This window comes from Sus scrofa, chromosome 2, assembly GCF_000003025.6.
Source record: "Sus scrofa isolate TJ Tabasco breed Duroc chromosome 2, Sscrofa11.1, whole genome shotgun sequence".
Lineage (NCBI taxonomy): Eukaryota > Metazoa > Chordata > Mammalia > Artiodactyla > Suidae > Sus > Sus scrofa.
The window spans coordinates 40,903,047-40,925,719 of record NC_010444.4 but is presented as its reverse complement, the minus strand read 5'-3'; the positions used below and the strand labels follow the sequence as shown (position 1 = coordinate 40,925,719).

The 22,673-nt window shown below is 40.3% G+C and overlaps 1 protein-coding gene across 1 annotated transcript in view; it reads right to left on the bottom strand.

Annotated features, from left to right (window-relative positions):
- The window catches only part of HPS5 (HPS5, biogenesis of lysosomal organelles complex 2 subunit 2), a 32,063-nt gene extending 13,128 nt beyond the window's left edge, over positions 1–18,935 (bottom strand). Inside the window, 17 exon segments of the mRNA NM_001098603.2 lie at positions 100–177; positions 1,403–1,539; positions 1,542–1,551; positions 2,682–2,805; positions 3,487–3,574; positions 3,577–3,672; positions 4,208–4,366; positions 5,061–5,239; positions 6,813–6,901; positions 8,945–9,016; positions 9,467–9,679; positions 13,719–13,852; positions 15,090–15,282; positions 16,003–16,067; positions 16,235–16,345; positions 18,808–18,888; positions 18,891–18,935. Coding sequence (NP_001092073.1) covers positions 100–177; positions 1,403–1,539; positions 1,542–1,551; positions 2,682–2,805; positions 3,487–3,574; positions 3,577–3,672; positions 4,208–4,366; positions 5,061–5,239; positions 6,813–6,901; positions 8,945–9,016; positions 9,467–9,679; positions 13,719–13,852; positions 15,090–15,282; positions 16,003–16,067; positions 16,235–16,345; positions 18,808–18,888; positions 18,891–18,914 — 1,853 coding nt within the window. The 5' untranslated portion in view covers positions 18,915–18,935.

Here is a 22,673-nt window from a genome sequence, read left to right as displayed (position 1 = left end):
AAATGAAACTACCTCTGCCCCATACTATCTCAGGACCACTTTTGGAAATCTCAAGTCATTCCCATTCACCGTAAAACTTTCTCATTCATAAATACTCACATTGCTTCTGCTGTTGCTATTTTGAGCTCTTGGAATTTGTCTTCCTCTGGAGGCTGACTGACTACTTCTTCTTTTCCCCTAGAAAATTGTGAAAAGAGTTAGAGGGGATTAGAGCTTCCTTAGGCCAATATCCCTAAGTGTCCACTAAATGGTAGGTATTGTACTTAATGTAGCATGAGGCAAACAGATGAATACAAAAAAAGGTTCATGACCTCAAGATAAATTCAAGTCAGAGTCAGAAAGAAAGGCAAGAAAACAATTGTAACATAAAAGGGAATAAAACAATGTTAACGAACAGCACAAGCACTGTGCTCTAAAGCACAGAACAAAGGAATAATGACTCTGACTAGGCAATCAAGAGAAGCTTTCCGGAGGAAGTGGATTTGCATTAGGAAAAATTGGGGTGGGAGGAAATACAGCAAGTGGGGAAAAGGAAAAGCATGAAGGAAAGTAGTGAGGTGTACACACCCAGTTCTCAGACAGGACTGGAATTTAGAGCACTTACAGGATGTGGTTGGAAATGAGGCGGGAAGGGTGGGTCAAGTCAGACTGAGGCTGCCTTAAATGCCACAGCACTATCAGTACTTCTCTCTCTCTCGCTCACATACTCTCTCTCTCTCTCTCTCACACACTCACACACACACACACACACACACACACACAGATTCACTAAGTTACTCAAAGGATAACACACTTTTCTTTCATCTGGCCCTGGGTGGGTCTATCTCAATGCTGGGTGAGTGCTGAGCTTGCTTGCCTCCAATGCCCAGATCCCCAGAACTATGAGAAAAGGCAGAGACCAGAGTGATAGCCTTCTCACTGTGCCAGACCAAGGGCTCTGCTATACAACTCCACTACATAAGGACTATGCCACCAGCATATCACAGGAAGGTACATGACGACATCAATGCTAACACTCTCATTTTACAGACCAGAGAGCATTAGTCACAAAGTCACATGCTAGTCAGAAGTAGATCCAGGAACAAGGCCTAGATCCATGGTCATCCTACTCTTACTCCCATACTCCTCTAACATCCCAAAAGTTTGAAGAGATCTGGAGGTGAGGGAGGTTGTTCAGAGGAAAGATGGAAGAGATGTAAATTAAAATTCTGTCTCCATAGACTTACTGTGAATTGATATAATTTTCCATCACTTACTTTGTGGTGTTTACAATTTTCATAAGCTACACAAATAATCTACAATGAACAGGGTCATATATGTGCCTTTTTCCAAAAGACATGTTTATGGCTCTCTTCAAATGACAGCTGACTCCTCTAGAATTCACACAAATCTCTATGCTTACTCAGTGACTTCCTCCTCTGGGCAAGTGACTGAACTCATGTCCTCTTCACATGACTGCTCATCACCCCTGGCTTCTGGTCTCACTTTCAGATCAGGACTTGTATGAAGGGTGCCAATCTTTTCAGTAGTTTTACGCACAAGCTAGAAACACTGGAAGTCAAATACCAACAAACAAATAAGAAAAAAAAAAAAACCTCATTACTGCCAAGAATGAAAATCTCAGTACCTAAGTTCTCTATATTCCTGTTAGTCCTGAAGGTAGCTTGGACTTACTAAAAATGAAAGACCCTATAGCAACTTCCTAATCAGGTACATATTTCACATCAGGCCTGTGTAAAATCTGTAATACAATGAGGATTCACTTCATTTACTAACCTACTTTAATCAGTCCTAAAGAAAAGGTCCTTAACTCCAGCTGAGCTTGCAATGTTCTGTCCACTTAGGCTAAGGAAGTCACATAATTACCTGCCCCACCCTAGCCAAAGAATTTCCTCAAGTTGTCACAATATAACCTTTTTCTTTTCTTTTTTTTTTTTTTTTGTCTTTTTTTGCCTTTTCTAGTGCGGCTCCCATGGCATATGGAGGGTCCCAGGCTAGGGGTCGAATCGGGCTGTAGCCACCAGCCTAAGCCAGAGCCATAGCAACTCAGGATCCAAGCCGCATCTGCAACCTACACCACAGCTCATAGCAACACTGGATCCTTAAACCACTGAGTGAGGCCAGGGATGGAACCCACAACCTCATGGTTCCTAGTTGGATTCGTTAGCCACTGCGCCACGACAGAAACTCCAATATAAACTTCTTAAAAAACAAATTTTATATCCAGAAAGACTCAAATTTAACAGTTAAATAGCTGCACAAAGTCTTCTCTTTCAAAGTCAAATGTCCATCCTGAGCCCATGGAAAAATCAATGGAAGGACTTCTGAAGAGTCTCCAATTCTCAGCCCAAATTGAGAAATGATTAAATAATGGCCGGTATGTGTTAACTGGTCTTATCAGAGATGAAGAAAAAACAGACTTTTAAACTTTTGCTTAGTCTGGGGGTGGGGAACACATTTTTAACAACTCAAATATTCATGTACTCAAACAAAGAGGAAAACTAAACTTCCCAAGATTGAAATAAGAAACAACAGCTTCATAACAAGCTCTATGAGGAATAATCTAGAGACTTTCTTTTTCCTCATTCAAAATAGCTTTCCATCCTCAGTGCAAAACCACCTAATATGACATCTGAGGTAAAATGAGAAATGGGATTAAATGACAGAACTAATTCGTTTACCTTTCCTTGACAGCCTGAAGAGACACAAGAGGAGATGGAGAACGAAATGATAATGGAATGCCGAAGGGGAGAAAAGTTTCATTCTTTTCTGTCTCAGACGTCACTGGACCATGAGAAACATTGTCTGATGAATGGAACAGGGAAGAGAAATAAAATCTCCTCACATGAAGAGTTTTTTAATCTTTAAAGAAATCCCGAAATGAATAAAGCAAAGGAAATGAAGCATTCAATACTAAAATCACAAGGGACCAAACCCAAATGAGTGGAGCACAGGCTTACAAGATGCATGGGATGGTCCACATTATAAAACACTGCGACAGGTACCTTCATTCCTCCTACTAACTCTGAATCCCCATAAGTCACAAAAGAAGTTTAGAGTCTCTATTACTCTCTTCTCAATAGTTCGGTCACAGGAATACTGAACATTGAAAAGTGACGGCGATGACACCCAAAACTGTAGTAATTTTTCACTCCTAACGGAAAATAATTTGGTTAGTCAGGATAAAATCGGCCCACTCTTTTGGTTAATGATTTCCCTTCTTAACCTTTCCAGCACTCTGATGCTTGATCAAAATTAGGTACTTTACCAATGTCAGCCTAAACATGGGGTGGGGGGAGACCCAACTAAACATAAGCCCATTCTTCCAGTGGTGAATAGATCAACAGGGCTGGATGGAAAGACTATCAACTTAGGAGAATGATTAACACCTGACAGAAAACTCCATGCATGAGATAATCTTAGCAAAAGGAAGTCACAGCAAATAACTGTTTCACATCCGCAACCAATGAAAGACACATTCATCACCTTCATTTGCATGTGAGCCGAAACACTGATCTGGTTGGTCCTCTTCTTGATGTGTGGTGAATTCTTTAAGTCTCTCATCTTCTGAGAGGTTTGGCTGTGAAGGGAACAGGAGTCTTCATCAGACTGACTGCCTCTTCTACTGCTAATGATACGATAAATACCAGAGTCCAAGATGCTGAAACTTTCCTAAAAAGAAAAAGAATTAAAACTCCAAGTAAAACTTTTGTAATACGGTATAGCTTTTTAAGGGAAAAGCCAACACGAACAGTAGTAAGTCAAAAACATAATTATGGCTTATTAAAACAAACTGGTGAGCAAAGACTAGGTGCCCGGCAGCTGGGTCCAGTCATATGTTCGTGGCTGGTCTCCATAAAGTCTGGCAGTGAGAATGGGGATTAAATGAGACAATCTTGAGTTGCACTGAGACAGAAGCTAGCATGATGCATCTAAACCACGTATTAGGAGCAACTTAAGTTGTGCTGGAGGCTTTGTGAGGTACATTTTTGAACAGAATATAATGCAGTTCTAAGACACACCTAAATGAAGGCTTCACAGGGCTGCCCAAAAGCTGAAAGAAAGGCCCTCTTGACATTCCCCAACTCCACCAATATACAACATGGAAAGGAAGCTAAGTTTTGGGATCTTAGAGGTAAGTGAGCACAACCTAATAAGAAAAAATCATACTGTAAAGTAAATCTCTTTTAAAAGTGAAAATACCTACATGTGATGAAATGGAGCTTCTTCTACTGCTACAAGCTGAATCCAAAGGTTCAAATTTTAAGATCAGATCTTCCAGTTGAGAAATCAGATCACCATAGGTTGCTGAGTCCAGCTGAGATTTCAAATGTTCCAGTTTATCTATAGTCAAACTTTTTCTTCCCTAATAAAAGGACAAGTAGAAACCCAATGGAAGAGCTTAACAAGGCTTAACAAGGAGTCCTCAGTGGTGCAGTAGGTTAAGGATCTTGTGTTGTCAATGCAGCATGTGGGGTGGCTCAGGTCACTGATATGGTGTGGGTTCGATTCCTGGCCCAGGAACTTCCACATGCACAGATACAGCCAAAAAAAAAAAAAAAAAGGTTTATTAACAAGCTAGTAAATGATGAGTTTCCACTGTGGGAGTGGTTTAAGGATCCGACTGCAGCAGCTCAGGTCACTGCCGAAGTGCAGGTTCAATCCCAGGCACAGCACAGTGGGTTAAGGATCCGGTGCTGATGCAGCTGCAGCCTAGATTCTATCCCTGGCTTAGGAACGTCCATATGCCATGGGTATAGCCAAAAAAAATAAGAATTTTCTTAGGAATTAAGAATTAAGAGTTACTGTACACAATAATTTCATTTAAATTTATTGAAATTCAAATACATTTGTACATAAATTTGAATTTTTTTTTTTAAATGCAAAGTACACCCTCTTCTCACCCTTATTCCCCACTTCAGATTTATCTGTCATGCTTTCTTTGGGGATTTATTGCTGCTTAATCTATAGGATAATAAAGACAAGCAATTCTGTAGCATAATCCTGCAAAGTAGAATGGTTTTAACAATCCAGATAAATTTGCAAGCTCTCTGACTCACCCTGCTGGCAATGATAGAATTTTGGAAAAGACAGCAAGTTCGAGCAGCCAGGTTCCACAGGCCTCTCCTCAGCAGGCGTTCCACACAGCGTTCCACAGATAATAGGGAAAGATGGGAAACCTTCCCGTTTAGGTGCAAACAGAACAGCTCATTCTTGCAGACAGCCACATCCTGAATATCTACAAAAACCACAGGGGTGAACATGCAGGATGGTAACCAAATACTCCTTTTCCATTTTTGCAACGGTTGATATTATTCTAATAAATTCATTTTTTACATAGGGTTCGGCTTGATTAAATTTTACCCCTGTTTTTTTTGTTTTGTTTTTGTTTTTGGTTTTTTTTGGTTCACCTGCAGCATGCAGAAGTCTCAGGCCAGGAATTGAATCCGTACCACAGCTGCAACCAGAGCCGTAGCAGTGACACCAGATCCTTAACCTGCTCAGCCTCCAGGGAATTCCTCACCTCTACTTTACACTTGCATTTCAATGAAGAAATCATATTTTAGACAGTATTCTAAAAAGATTAAGGATGAAAGATATCAGAGAAAGAAACACATCTCTCTGATCTAAAACCCTGTATTTAAAAATGCTAGTTTATGTGAAAAAAAATTGGGACTTTAAAAGAGGGCATTTTAGACTTCCCCTAAACCAGTGTTGTCTCTACAGTGGTTCTGGTTCGATTCCCAGCCTGGGAACTTCCATATGCTGCAGTGCAGCCACTAAATAAATAAGTAAATAAATAAATAAATAAAAGAGGGCACTTTACATTAGATGCCAATAGAGTAACATTTCTAAGAGTTATAATCTGATGTCAATGAATGGATTTCAAACACAGTATATAAACCAACAAACAGTTCGTGAAAAAAAATCTGTCTTGGCAGAACATCATGAAAAGACCTAAAAAACTACTTTTCATTAGGAAACTTAATTCTTTTTTTTTTGTCTTTTTGCTATTTCTTTGGGCCGCTCCCGCGGCATATGGAGGTTCCCAGGCTAGGGGTCGAATCGGAGCTGTAGCCACCGGCCTACACCACAGCTCACGGCAACGCCAGATCGTTAACCCACTGAGCAGGGGCAGGGACCGAACCCGCAACCTCACGGTTCCTAGTCGGATTCGTTAACCGCTGCGCCACGACGGGAACTCCAGGAAACAATTCTTAAGAAATCAGTGTTGATCAGATCAATAAGTAATGTTTCATTATCTTTTTAATGTATTTGCAAAGTAGAAAATATCTCAAAAGTCAAGATACACTGAGTATATATGAAAATGCTAGATTTATTTCCATGCTAAAAATGCTAGATTTGTTTCCTCCACTTCTGGTTTAAACTTGAAGAATACAAAGGTTGATTTTCTCTGTCTCAGCCATATACAGTGGCTACTGTTCCCACAAGGACTTTTCAACTCCAAATTATTAAGACATAAAACAGGAGTTAGAGCAAGACTTCTAACAGGGATTAAGTTTCAGGGTAAGTAGAAGGAAAAAATTAACCTATTCAATCCTTAGCAGTGATTGCTAATACTTAAGAATAAATGTAAATTATATTTAAAATAACTAAGTAGCTATACATAAATTCACAAATGTATACTTCGGAAGTACCTTATAATGGGATGCATCTATGTTGTTACTCCTTAAAAGAACTGTCACCAGTTCTATTTTCCACTTCTTACCTGCTAGAGAATCCTCTTATAATAATTACATCTTTCACAAGCATGAGATTTAAAATTACATAAGGAAGAAAAACATAATTACCTTTCACTTCACTCCAAAGAAGAACTTGAACATTCTGAGGAAGGAAAATATAAATTCCTCTCTCTGTCCAAGTCAGCACACAATGTTCACTGCAAGAGAAGTCAAGAGAATTCTAGTTTGCTCGGAATCATAAGTTTACAATTCTTAGAACTTCACATTAGCCCAAACTCAGCCTGTACAAAGAAAACACAGCGGTAATCCAGCTAACCAAGTCGTATCACTTCTTTCTATCTATAACTACAGCCCACTGAAGGATAGCATAATGTGACGCCAAAGTGGGAAAAATTCACAAAAAATCTTTTAAAAAAAGAAAAGGCTGGTATCTTACATGTGTTTGTTAAAGTAACTAAACTTCCCATATCTGATATGACAGGGCCCATTTAAAACAATGACCAAGCAAAACATTTTACCACCAGTCATTGATCTAATAAGCCCATTTTAGGGAGGGTTATTTTGAGGTCCTTAGTTGTATGTGGGCAATAAAAGGCTGAAAACTCCCAGTCAAGAATGGGAGTTTTAGTTTTTTAAAGGTAGTTTTAAAAATTACTTTTTTTTTAACAGTTTATTTTATTTTATTTTATTTTTTTTGTTTTTTTAGCTATTTCTTGGGCCGCTCCCACGGCATATGGAGGTTCCCAGGCTAGGGTTCAATCGGAGCTGTAGCCACTGGCCTACGCCAGAGTCACAGCAACGCGGGATCCGAGCTGCGTCTGCAACCTACACCACAGCTCACAGCAACGCCGATCATTAACCCACTAAGCAAGGGCAGGGACCAAACCCGCAACCCCGTGGTTCCTAGTTGGATTCGTTAACCACTGCGCCACGACGGGAACTCCAACTACCTATATTATCTAATCTTGTAGCAACTCTTTAATTTGGCCATTATTTGGGAAACTTCTTGTGCCTAGCACTGTACCCATGGTGAAGGAATTGACAATCTGGTGCTGGGATGGATATTCATAGCACAGTGAAACAGGGTAGTGAAGGAATGAACAAGATGTAACAATAGAGCAAGGGAATAAGCATCTAATCTAAGCCACTGGAGGAGTCAGTAAAGGCTTCAAAGTGGCATTAATTAGTGCTTAAGCTGAGGAGTAGGCAGAGCCAGATCAAGAAGGGCTTTGTTTGCTACGGCAGGAACTCTTTTATGGGGGCTTTAATTAGCTTACCTCAAAGGAATGACACTACCAGGAGAACCAAGCAGACTGGTCTTGCCATTAGAAAATGTCCTCAGAGTTACCATCGTGGCTCAGCAGAAATGAATCTAACTAGCATCCGCGAGGATGCAGGTTTGATCCCCGACCTCGCTCAGTGGGTTAGGATCCAATATTGCCATGAGCTGCGATGTAGGTCGCAGACACAGCTCAGATCCCATGTTGCCATGTCTGTGACAAAGGCCAGCAGCTGCTGCTCTGATTTGACCACTAGCCTGGGAACCTACATATGACACAGGTGCAGCCCTAAAAAGACAAAAAAAAAGGGGGGGAAATATCCTCTTGGGTAAGGGACTTCCCCACACCCACATATCACACCACAGTCAACAAATGTTTAAGTGTCTATGATGTGCCAGGTACTCTGCCAAACACGGAGACTAGCACAGCGAACAAAACAGACATGAAGCCCTCATGACCTTACTACCTAAGAGTAAGACAGGCATAAATACTGTTTGAATCTATGATTATAAACTGTGATAAGCACCAAAAAGAAAGAGTTTTTAATATGCTTTATCTAATTAGGGGCAAATAAATAGCTGTCTTTCTCCAGTAACTTTTAGGATGAATTATGTATTTATAAAAGTGTTACACTGTTTACAATTTACTTTTATACTATTTTGTTTTTGCTTTTAGCCACACCAATGGAATATGGAAGTTGGCACATGGAAGTTCCCAGGCTAAGAGTCGATTAGAGCTACAGCTGCCAGCCTACACCACAGCCACAGCAACTCAGAATCCAAGCTGCGTCTGTGACGGACACCCCAGCTCACGGCAACACCAAATGATTAACCCACTGAGTAGGCCAGGGATCGAACCTGCATCTTCATGGATACCAGTTGGATTTGTTACCGCTTTGCCATAACAGGAACTCCCCATTCTTTTTTTTTTTTTTTCAAAGAATCAAAGGGAGAAACTTACCTAAGATGCAAAAGTTTGGAGAAAGACAAAGACTGGGAGGATCCAAGTGTATGATCATACTGAGGTTCTGATCTAGGAAATAAACCAGCCCATTAATGATTTAATCACAATATAAAGGTATAATTTTCCCTCTATAGGAAAATTTCTGTCTCCTTAGTGCATTTGCCTTTATTCAATTTGCTTCAATCATAAGAAAGATAATTGATTAAAGACTTTCTGGTTTCCCTAAATCTTTTAATAAAAATTCTACTTCACTCTTAAAAGGCATAATGAGTTCTCTTGTGACACAGCAGGTTAAGGATCCAGCATTGTCACTGCAGCAACTTGGGTCACTGTTATGGATGGGTCCAGTGCCTGGGCCAGGAACTTCCACATGCCCTGGGCACAGCCAATTAATTAGTTAACTAGTTAATAATAAAAGGTATGATAAAATCTTTAACACATATAGATTATCAGTGATTTCAACCCAACCTTTCCATGTAAGTTCCTCAAACCCTCCCTACTGGCCACACAAATCATTACCTTTGAGTAATCACAGGGAGTGGTGGTGACGAGAGGAGTTTCTTAAACTGATGGGTACTTATAACTTCTCCATCAAAGTTTACTTCCCACATCCTGGAGCCAGGGCGAGCACAGTATATTAGGGGCTGCTGGCCTGCAGAACATCTTCCAGGGAAGAAACAAGCTCCATATTCTCCATCTCTTTCTTTGTTTCCAATTTTCCAAAATTTTTCTCTAATAACCCCCCAAAAGAAGAAAGAATGTTTACTCACCAAAAAAAAAAGTCAAAAACTATGACCCTACAAGTCGGCATGGCTATAGTAACCCCACCCACAAGGTCTTCTCTCTTTCGTATTAAAATATACTGGAAAGAACAACAGAATGGAAAGGTCAAAATAGGGTTCAGGCTCTCATGAGCATGAAGCAAACCACTTCACATTAGTACACAAGGGTATCATCCGCACAACGAGGGATCAGAATTAACATGAAGGCTCTTTTCAAAACTAAAAAATGAGCTGCCAAACCATTTCCTACATCCTTAAATCCTACTGACTTCTTTCCAAATCACCTTCTTCTTCAGCTACTCCATGGAGGCTATTAATCTCCTCCCCAGCCCTGTCTCCAGGCTACTCCTCTGCCACTAAAACCCAATAAACACCTCATTTCCTTCTGAAACTCTTTACCTTGGAATATTCTGTTCCCTTATGATGGCATGACTAGGTATATAAAAGAACTACAGGTATAAAACTGCCTGAGAACATGGAAGGGGAGAATGATGAGGTTGTCTCTTCCTAAATACTCCTTTTCATGACTTAACTCCATCATTCCTCTTCTAACAGACTTCCCTGACTCCTATAAGCTGAATAACATGCTTCCCATGATGTTTTCAAAGCATGTACCATATTATATATGGCAGCTGTGTCTACCTGAACAGGAGATTATGGCCTTCTTCACGACAAAGGCGATTTCTTATTCTTTAGTTGAATTCCCAGTACACAGCATAGCATCTGGCCCACAGACAGCATTCAGTATACTTAGTACTCCATATACTCAAACTCTTTTATTGAAAAAAGACCTGATACATTCTCCGGCATAAATTTACTATGTGACCTTAGATGTGAAATGCTTTTTTTTGGGGGGGGGGCAGTCTCAGCAGCATGTGGAAGTTCTCAGGCTAGGGATCAAACCTGTGCCACAGCAATAATCAGAGCCACAGCAATGAAAATGCTGAGTCCTTAACCTACTGAGCCACCAGGAAACTCCCAGATGTGAAGTGCTTTGAAATGCATACAGAGCAATACAAGAAGTTATGGTTTTACTATGTATGTTCCTTATTCAGGAAATAAAATACATTTCTTGCTTATTTTACATCCTCTGGTGCTTAACATAATGCTACCTATCCAAAGGAATGCAAAAAATATTTGCTGAGTAAGTAAATTTAACTCATTGTTATGTGTATGCTCATTAATCCTGCTTTCCATATTTTCAAATGACATGCGTCAGACAAAAAGGCTAACTATGCCATATACACTATCTTAGTTCATCCTTGAGACTACCTCTACAATCTGGACAGGGAAACTGACATTTGGCAAGGTTTTAAAAGTAACAGAACTACAACTTGAAACCATATCATCAGGCTTCATTATCCAAAGTTCTCTCTACTATAACATAATTCTTTGTTTCTATTGGTTCTATTCCCTCCTGGCAACCACCTTGTTCATTAACAATACTGACAGAAAGCAGCAGGAAAAACAAATTAGTATCTATCACTCGGTTAGTTATTAGGAGACTTGGGATTTTTTTTGCTATGCATATTTGGAAGGAAATATAGCTTGAAATGAAAAAAATTTTAAACATAAAGTTTTTAAACTTTGGTAATATCCATGTTCCCCAAAACAGAATTCTAGCTAACAGAAATTAGGCATTTCTAAAACACATTATTTTTGCAGTTGGTATAACCAACTCTAGCCACAACCTTGAAAAATGGGAATATAAATGATTAGCAGCTCTATTGCACAGGGGGGAAAAATAAACCTCCACTTATTTAGCTCTTTCTACCATTTCACTAAATTCTTGAAACAATCCCAGTAAGTGTTAATTCAGTTCAGTGTTCCGACCACTTCTCAGTTTAGTCACATTTCTGGGTTGGGCTCTTTGGTAAACTTGAAAACCTACAAATGAAGAATATTTAAGAATTCTGTGAAGCTAACAAATATTTTACCAAAATCTTAAGGGTGGATTTAAAGGCCAAAGGACCAATGTCAAAGGATGTACCAAATGTAACTGAGGTTAACAGGAAAGGCACAGAGACAGATGATTCTAGTGCCTCTTTCAGCTGCGTAATGTCAGACAAGCTCTACCACTCACTAGGCCTCGGCTTTTAGATCTGCAAAAATCAAAGAGTGACACTAGCTGATCTCCAGTTTTGTGAGTCTAACTTCATCACTGATCTATAGTCTGAAATAAGAACCAAGTATATCATACTTCCTACTAACTCCATGTAAACTGATCCTTTGTATATCAAAGCCTCGCCTCACTGCTGTACAGCTAGGTTCTCTGATACATGCCACTTGCCACCTGCTGTCATGGGCCTCCTTCCCATACACCTTTCTCATCCGAAGAAAATAAAAATAAACTGCAGCCTCTCCTCATCCTTCCCGCTAACATCCCTTCAAAACTTTGAAAATAAATAGTCTCCTGCTTTTCAGAATAGCATCTTCTAAGTGAGATACAAGATGCCCTGAAGAAACAAAAACTTTCCAATCCTGGATAGTTCTAAGGAAATCAATTTCCAAACCAAACCTTGATTTTCCACATGTACACTTTCTTTTTTTTTTTTTTTTGGTCTTTTTAGGGCTGCACCCGAGGCATATGGAGGTTCCCAGGCTAGGGGTCCAATCAGAGTTACAGCTGCTGGCCTACACAACAGCCACAGCAACACTGGATCCAGCCACGTCTGCGACCCACACCACAGCTCACGGCAACACCAGATCCTTAACCCGCCAAGTGAGGCCAGGGATTGAACTCTCGTCCTCATGGATGCCAGTGGGGTTCGCTAACCACTGAGCCATGAGGGGAACACATGTACACTTTCTTAAAATGATCTGAGAACCCACCCACTTAATTAGGGTGACATTTAAGGTTGTCACTCTTAGTGTGGTGCTAATCCACCAACTTCACCTCCTGCAACTTCCCTATTCAAGCCAAACTGGCACGTTTTAGAGTATGTCTAATTCTTCCTCAACTCTCCCCTAAGAAGCGGTTCTTTCTACTAGAATATCCTACCCCCTTTCACCTCTCCTCCTTCAAACTTCACCTATCAAATATTCTCATCAAAATTACTGAGGCTGGCTAGTATGTTCAAGGGGTTTATTATGTAATTCTCTCTTCTTTTACGTGTGCTTAAAATTCTCCATAATAATTTTTTTTACTTATTTTTTTGGTCTTTTTGGGGCCACACCTGAAGCTTATGGAAGGCTAAGGGTCAAATCAGAGCCACAGCTGCTGGCCTATACCACGGCCACAGCAACACCAGATGCAAACCACGTCTGTGACCTATACCACAGCTCACAGCAATGCCAGATCCTTAATCCACTGAGTAAGGCCAAGGATCGAACCCATGTCCTCACGGATACTAGTCAGGTTCATTACCCCTGAGCCTTGACAGGAACTCCACATAATTAAATTTTTAAAAGAGAGGATGAGCCCTGGGGAATATGGTAGCTGGCCAGGGCCAATGGAGGAAAAAGCAAACGGCCAGTGAGACTGGCCGAGGAACTCAAGCACAGTGATACAAAACATTTCAAGTCATTTCCTACTCTGTTCTGGCATTTCACAGCTACTTCCAATACACTCCTGTGCCATCCATTGGACCCTTGAGATTTCAGTAAAATATGTGTCAGCTTCACAAATTTCTTAAGTAGTCTTCATCCAGTTTTAGCCTCTAGTAAAATCCTATTAGTGCACAAATTCCAGTAACAGTAACAAACTAAATCAAGGAAGATTTCCTGAATCCCCATTATTAAAACAGGCCTTTGTTTTTGGCCTTTTCTCTTGGCACATAGACCAGGCTTCTAGGTAGAGTGAATTGAGGGTCTTAGACACCCACTGAACTGTGTCCATCTCCTCTCTACTCGCCAATGTCAGCTTGCACACAGCTGGCTCCTTATTAATATCTGTATAACTGAATTGAATGGCTTGGGCTGGATGTCTTCAAAGTCTCTTTTAGTTCTAAAATTCTGTATTTCCAATGATTCATCGTTGGTCAATTTACCTCTCAGTGTCACACAAGAAGGATCGGGTAAGTGAAGATATAAGTAGTCTTCCATCCAAATAATCTAACTGGACAACACAGGAGTCAACAGTTGTTATTGTCTGAACAGGAAACATCACAAAGGCAGCAGACGCCTAAAAGGGATGTGATAAGAAATAAAGTTTATCTTTACGTATATACATAATCTCCTTCTCTTTACCTTTTATATGAAAATAAATTAGCAAAATAAAATTTTTAAATAGGCCAACTTTAATTTGCCTGTTGGAATATCCAAGTTGCACTTAATTGAAAGTTGTGTGAAACAATCTGCTGTGTAACTGCAAAAGAGAATTCGTGAGGCTCTATTCTTAGAAGCTGGAATGAAAAAATGAAGCAAGTTTTAGAATACGTGAGAGAATTTTTCACCTATAGACATTACTTCTCCCTTAAAAAAAAAAAAAAAAAAAAGACAAATTAGGGAAATACTATGTGTAGAATTCCAACTAGAGTTTGGATCAAAAATACGTTAGGATTCAAGTTGCAACTTTGATGGATTATCATAAATATTTAATCAACACTTCAAAAATATTCTGCTGTCAAATTGACAGAACATTGTAAATCAACTATAATAGAAAAAATAAAAATCATAAAAAAAGAATATTCTGCTGTGTTAGTTAAAATAATTTAGCCACTGACAGATCTCTTCTCTTTTGTCAGGATCCTACATGGAAACAAGCCAGTGAGAGCCAAGTTCCCCACTTCTGATATAACAGCTTTAGAGGAAAGGGATGGTGAGAAGTGGGTCAGTTCTGCCGTATTGATCAACTGGAGCATTCTGTTAGGATAACCTGAGACATCTCTTCTTCTCCAACTGTGGCAGGAAGCCTGGGGACCCATACTACTGAGCACAACCCAAGAGGTGCCTTTAAGATTCCATTCACAACAAGTTACATCCATCCTGAGAGAAAATACATGTAGACTCATAAGTTTTTTCACATGGGAACTGGGAGAATAAGAACCTGGGCAACTGGGACCATTTCTATGTTCATCATTTTATTCACACAACCAGTAAGTGGGCATCTTTTCTTTCTTAACAGCCTAGCATTAAAGAACACTTTACTTAAGTGAGCCATGCAAGTCTATTATGGGGTGTTGCAGTAGTGCAACATGTAAATTATGAAAGTTAGCTCACAGAAGCCATTCCACAACAGTAATGAGTTAAACCAGGCTACCGCAAAGTATTACATGCAAACAAGTCTTTTGAAAATAGTCTGGCCTCCAGATCAATCCTCCAAGAAATACAATAGATCAAATTGTGTCCCTTGATTAAAATTTTGTAAGAAGACACTTTCTATCTCACCCACATACACAAAGAACTAGAATGGTTCTCACCTTTGCTTGTTTAGAAGTGTTGAGTTTGATGGCAGAAACTTTCCCCATGTGATCACCTACAAAAACTCTAAGAATAGCTGTATCCCAACAGAGAGCTGTAACTTTTCGGCCTTTGTGATCTGAAGACACATAAATTCGTTCTGGTTTCCCACGACGCTCTTGATTTAATTCCCAAACAACTACAAAACCTTGACTGCAAGAATTGAATCACAGAAGCAAATTTCTGGCAATGGTGAAAACAGTACAATTTAACTGCATCACAGTATCAATTATATTAAATATATAAGCAAATCCTTACTCTTCAGAAAAGAGGAACTAGAAAGTCAAAGTACTAATTTCCTTGCTTTAATCCATCAATCCACTATATTAAGAGAACTTAGATGTTCTAATTATTTGTTAGCTTTCTCTTTTAAGATCACCAAAATATTGTTGTCTTATATTAGCACTCTCTAAGAATCCTAGGGTGACTAACTGTCTGTCCTAGTTTGCTTGGGTCTAAGAGGTTTCCCAGGACATGGAACTTTCAGTGCTAAAATATAGTCAGGCAAACCAGGATGACTGGTCACCCTAACAATCTGCCAATTTAAAATGCATTTGGAAAAAATCAGAGAGGGTTTTTGTTGTTGTTGTTGCTGCTGTTGTTGCTTTTCAGGGCTGCACTTGCAGCGTATGGACATTCTCAGGGTAGGGGTTGAATCAGAGCTGCAGCTGCCAACCTGCACCACGGCCACAGCAATGCCAGATCCGAGCCATGTCTGCAACCTACACCACAGTTCACTGCAATACCAGATCCTTAACCGACTGAATGAGGCCAGGGATCGAAACCACATCCTCATGGATCCTCATCGGGTTCGTTAACTGCTGAGCCACAAAGGGAACTCCAAGATCAGAGAGTTTTAAAATAGTTTCTTACCTGGTAGCTACAGCAACATAATCATCATCATGCAAACAACAGGCAACCTGAGAAATTGCACCTTCCTAGAGCACAAAAGGGAAAGTATTAGGCAGCTCCTCAAAAATGGGTAATTTTTTACTTCTCAAGGTTTACATTCTTCTTTTATCCCAAATGATTATTTACAATGTAGAAATTCACATTTATGAAAGATACTCCAGATGGTATATGACAGGGCTACCCTTACTCCTACCTTGTGTGAAAGAAAAAGCCTGTGCTTCCAGCCTTCTTTTTGAATGAGATTGAGTCCTCCTCCTGAACTGCCCAAAGCCAACCATTTTCGAGACACAGCTATGCTCGTGCACTAAAAACACGGAAACAGACAAGTGTGAGACTGTCACAGTCACTTAACCACATAAACTATCTGCTGGAAATAAATACTGTGGATCTGTGTCTGGCTTTTCCCCTTACCCCACCTACTGTTCAGTTAGCCATCACATAATCACATTCGTGCTCTTATTCTAGAATAGGGAAAGATACAGAAGGAAGAATTGGTTTTAAATTTTTTAAATGACTCTCAAAATGGGTGAACAGACTCAACTGTATAAAATGAGTAATTTTCCCTTGGTGAAAGCCAGTTACTAGTCCATTCATCCTTTGTGTAATTTGGCTAGAGCATTTCAATGCTAACCACAATGATGAAGACCAAGTAAGTCTCCAGGGAATAAAGCAAGCACTTTAATCATCTGCGCACGTAAGTCATTTCTAGTCTGTATAATCAGCAGGAAACACCCACAGCTTTGAGAGAAAGTGAGACTGCAGAGGACACAGATGCAGGTCCCTGTACTATTATGTCTCCCCACACCTTCCACCTGCTGATTCTTTTCCTTGCCCACCAGAGAAAGCAGGGGCCATGCTGTGCCCAATACCCAAAGCAAAAATTACTGGCTGGCAAACAAAGAGACATTACCAATCCTCCTCCATCCACCCTGTTGTTTTCCATCACAGAGGCTTGGAGAACCTAATTTTTACTTAGCCAGTTCCTTTTGCAGCTAGGGGGAGCTCTCCAACTCAAATTCAGCTATTAAGACAGCCCTACTGGGGCTTCCTCAAAAACTTTATCCTCTTGGAAAAAATGGCAGAATCTGAAGAAAAGAAGGCCTTTGTCCTTGGCCCCCTCTTTCTTGCTTGAGATGCTAAGAGGGACATCAAGACTGAAGGCAGGACACTTATCTTGCAACTGCAACTAACAGTTAATATAAGATGATGGCAGAATGGGAAAGATGGAGCCTGGGTCCTCAGGGATATCACTGGCCATTACACCAAATCCAGAAAACAGTAACTTCAACAAGGTTATAAACACCTTTACTGTTTAAGACATGGTTGAGAAGGTTTTCTGTAACTTGCAGCTAAAAAAGTATCTGATGTCAAACGTCATAATTGTTGCTCATATTATTTTGCCTACTACTGCCTATTCTCCCTCTGCTCAGAGGCTAGAAAGGTGCTTTGAGATGGGAGCAAAAGCATTAGAATGAAATTATTTCGGAATTGGTTATGAGACTATTCTTTACATGTCATTCCTGAGTTTACCAAACGAACTCAGGGTTAAAAGGAAACACCTATTTCTTCTGACAGAGCTAATTTTTTAAAGCTAATTTTTAGGTCTGTTCCCTAAAGCAGAGGATAAAACTCCTTGTTTTAGAATGAACTTAGCATAACTACTGGTTCATTTTGCTCAAAATGCAATGGGGTGTACTCATTTATATTATTTTATTTTCAATCAAATACATTATTTTCTGAGGGAAGACAGCAAGATTAGAGAGGAAAAAATTTAGCAATAATATCCTGGTTTCCAAGGATAGAAAGAAGAATTCAAATGATTGCTTAAAGGACTTTCTGTTGTGGTGCAGTGGAAACAAATCCAACTAAGACCATGAAGTTGTGGGTTCAATCCCTGGCCTTGCTCAGTGGGTTAAGGATCCGGCATTGCCGTCAGCTGTGGTATAGGTCACAGATGCAGCTCGGATCTGGCGTTTCTGTGGCTGTGGTATAGGCAGGCAGCTATAGCTCCAATTAGACCCTAGCCTGGGAACAGACAAAAGACAAAAAAAAAAAAAAAGAAAGAAAAAAAAAAAAACAAATGATTGCTTAAAAAATAAATCAGGAGACGTTCCCGACGTGGCTCAGTGGTAACGAACTCAACTAGTATCCCTGAGGCTTCGGGTTTGATCCCTGGCATGGTTCAGTGGGTTAAGTATCCAGTGTTGCTATGAGCTGCAGTGTAGGTCACAGACATGGCTCGGATCCTGCATTGCTATGGCCGTGGTAAAGGCCAGCATCTAGCTCAATTCGACCCCTAGCTTGGGAACTGCTATATACCATGGGTGCAGCCCTAAAAAGACAATAAATAAATAATTCAAGAAAGAGATACAAGGAGTTCCCACTGTGGTTTAGTGGGCTAAGGACCCAATGTTGTCTCTGTGAGGATGTGGGTCTGACCCCGGGCCTCACGCAGTGGGTTAAGGATCTGGCATTGTCCCAGCTGTGGTGTAGGTGGTGGATGTGGCTCAGATCCCATGTTGCCATGGCTGTGGTGTAGGCCTCAGCTGCAGCTCTGATTGAACCCCTTGCCTGGGAACTTCCATATTCCACAGGTATGGCCACAATAAAAAGACTACAAACAGACTAGTTTTATGTGAGGTATTACTAGCACAGGTAAGAACACTCAAAATTCCATAAAACATAAAGAACAAGGGGGACTTGTAACAGAGAGCACACCAAAGTATGAATATGAAAATAAAATTGATATCAGGATAAGAAAATCACCTTTAGGCGAGCGGAATCCAGCCTCAGGGCTGAAAGTAATGGATCCAGAGACTCAAATTCTGCAAGAACATGGCTGTAGGATCCGGTATCACTGGCACGAAAGTCATTTATCCAGAAAGATGAAACTATGTTGAGTGACAGGCACAGGATTCCTGAATAAAACCTGCAAAAATATAATTTAGGAAGCTCACCACTCACTTAGCAAGCATTAAATGAACATGTGGAGAAAACAAAGAAACATGAGAAGGGAACAAGGGTCCTCGCTCTCCAGGTGCTGAGCGTCTTGGTGGAAAGAAAACACGCATAGGTGACATTATATGTGACCATCAGCTTGTACGCATCAGTCCCTGACTCCCAGAGAATAAAACTGATTCCCAAGGCCCTCCACAACCCTCCCCCACTCTATTTATCTAACAGTATGAATAGAGAGAATGGACACTGCAGGATATAAGAGGAAAATGTGTTTGGGCCCCTCTGCAGTAAAATAGCAACCCCAGCGACATTTCTTTGAGCCGTAAATCTTCTGACTTTAAGTCTCTCATTAAATTCAATGGTCATCAGCTCACAGTTTAACAGTGTTTAATAGGAAAGAGCCTCTGGATCTCCTTCTCCAGCCTGTGAGTGAGAAGTCAGGTGCAGGGAATTAGTGCACAAAGAGGCCTAACAGCTTCAATGAGAGACCTGAGGAGTTCTGGTTGTGGCTCAACAGTGACAAATCCAACTAGTATCTAAGAGGATGTGGGTTTGATCCCTGGCATGGTTCAGTGGGTTAAGGATCCGGTGTTGCCTTGAGCTGTGGTGTAGGTCGCAGACGTGGCTCAAATCCTGAGTTGCTGTAGGCTGGCAGCTACAGCTCCAATTTGACTCATAGCCTGGGAACTTCCATATGCTGCGAGTGCAGCCCTAAAAAGCTTTTTTTTAAAAAAAAAAAAAAAAAGAGAGAGAGATCTGATAGGAAAGAATAGGAATAATACATGGTAGCAAATACCAATAGCGACTTTGTAAACACAAGAGTACAACTCTCAAGTGTACTTTTTTTTTTTTTTTTTTTGGTCAAATGATACCAGTTCTCAGAAAAAAGAAGTAGCATTGAAGAAAATTCTACTCATTAATTTTAACGTTTCCTGAATCCTTTCTTACCTACCAAATTGAGAATAAAAAGAAAATACTACAGAAAAACTCAGAAACAATTGTTTATACTCGTTTTTAACAATTTATACCTTGTTTTTAACTTTTCTCAGAAACATATGTATTCACTCACTCATTTATTCAACAAATATGTACTTAGCACCAACTAGTCCCAAGTATTATTCTAGGTCACAGAGATAGAACAGAGGACAAAAAGTCCTAACGTTCATGGAGCACACCTTCAAGGGGCAAAATACATACAAGCTTACAATATTTTGTATTACCCACAGATAATACAGTCTCATTTTCTGCTAGTAACGCTGTTTGTTTTTGTTTTGTTTTGTTTTGGTAATACTGTTCTTAAAATAGCTTAAGCTCTGCAAGGATCTGAAAAAAAAAAAAAAAACTTCAGTAAAAAAAAAAAAAAAAACTTCAGTATTTTACTAAGTACTGTGAATGGGGAAAAATCAGGATCGCTAAAACAAACAGCATTGCTCACCATCCAGTCTTACAAGGGTTACGGTTAAGTCGTAACTCACTGTAGCTGCTGACCCACAGAGCCCTTTAAGAGGAAGTGAAGGGGTTTGCTTGTGGTACAGCAGGTTAAGGATCATTGTCACTGCAGCAGCGTGGGTTGCTGCTGTGGCACGGTTTGATCCCTAGCCCAGGGAATTCCACATGCCATGGCTGCAGCCATTAAAAAAGGGGGAAATTAAGGAGTTCCCGTCATGGCTCAGTGGTTAACAATCTGACTAGGAACCATGAGGTTGCGGGTTCGATCCCTGGCCTTACTCAGTGGGTTAAGATTCGGCGTTACCGTGAGCTGTGGTGTAGGTTGCGGACGTGGCTCGGATCCCAAGTTGCTGGGGCTCTGGCGTAGGCCAGTGGCTACAGCTCCGATTCGACCCCTAGCCTGGGAACCTCCATATGCCGTGGGAGCGGCCCAAGAAATGGCAAAAAAAAAAAAAAAAAAAAAAAAGACAAAAAAAGGAGGCGGGGATTAAGACCACAGCACTAGGTACTCTGCTTTGGACAAGGAGACCCCTGAGATAGTTAGATGTATGTCTCAGGAAGAATTTCTTTCTTTTTCAGCTGCACCCACAACATATGGAAGTTCCTGGGCCAGGGATCAAATGTGAACCACAGCTGTGAACTACACCACAGCTGCAGCAATGCCAGATCCTTAACCCACTGCATCAGGTCAGGGATGGAACCAGCACTGTCACAGAGACAAGCGGGATCATTCACCCATTACACCACAGTGGGAACTCCTCAGGAGGAATTTTAATCACCCCAGATTCTTTTACCTTCCTATACATAGAAAGGCACTAAAACCATTAACTTGCAATATCATAACTTGTTTGTGATTAGCACTAATCTTTTATCAAGATGTAGGTGTGCCTACACTTATTTCCTAGCCAAAACTCATATATAAAGGGGCTTCTCCCCTACCTCTTCAAAGCAGTTTCTTTACAGCTAACTGATTTGGTTGTCTCTAGGCTACAGGCCTCAACAAGACCCTAAATAAAACTTAAAATTCACAACTTCTTATCTTGTGTGTCTTTCTCTAAGTCAACAATTTCGAGTAAAATATGAGGCACAGTGATATGAACAAGACAAAATAATTCCAGAAATGAGTACCCACTGTGGCACAACGGGACCAGCAGCAACTCTGGAGTGCTGGGATGCAGCTTCAATTTCCAGCCGGCACAATGGGTAAAGGATCTGATCCCTGGCTAGGGAACTCCAGATACCTCCAGACAGCCAAAAAAGAAAATAATAATAATTTCAGAAATCAGTCACTTTATAATCAACTAAGGAGAAAAAGAAACATCTCTCTCCTCTCTCTCTCTCTCACACACACCTAAGAGAAACATAAGCAAAGTTCTATATTGGAACTTAAAGGGCAGAGGGATCACTGAGTTAAAAGGAACCACAGAAAACTTCCAAAGGAAAGTAGCACTGGAGCTGAGTGATCTTTCATCAAAAGAAAAAGGGAAAGGGTAGTGGGTAGGGAAGCAATAAACAAAGATATAGAGAATACATTTGAAGTACATAAGTTTAGTCTTTGATTGAAGCACAGGATACAAGCAATGGAACAATGAAAGATAAAAGCTCGAACAGTAATTCAGGTCCAAGTTACAAGTACTATGAATCTCAAACCAAGAAACCTGAACAAATATTAACTTGATAGGCAAGAGAAAGGCATTGAAGGATTCAATATTGGTTGATCACGTAATTTCTGTGAAGTGCTGTGGGGAGACACTAGAAAACAAAGATTTGAGGAAAGGGGTGGGTTATGAGGAATTAAAGAAAAGGCCTTTCTGCTACTTAAGAAATGTAGTGGAGGAGAAAATCTTTCTTGACCTTGTGAGCAGGGGAGACAAACAGATTTGTAGGTAGAAACTAAAGGAAAAGTCTTTAGAATAAAAAGGACTGAAGATACAAGAAAAAGAGGATAAAAATCACCATGCAAGATCCTAAAGAAGATAGAAAGGAATGACATCAAAACCACAGAGGCTATCTCTTCCACCTGTGATCTTAGAACAAACTCTAGATAGACAGGCCATTTGGCCTTGATCTCAGTGAAGAGAGAGTGCCCTGGAAATTATGACCTATGTTAACAGGGTAAACAAATCCAGCAAGTTTCTATTTTTCTGAAAAAGACCTAATGGAGATGAGAATGAAAAAAAGAACAAGATAAACAGTGTCAGTTCTCAAGAGAAAACACTGTGTGG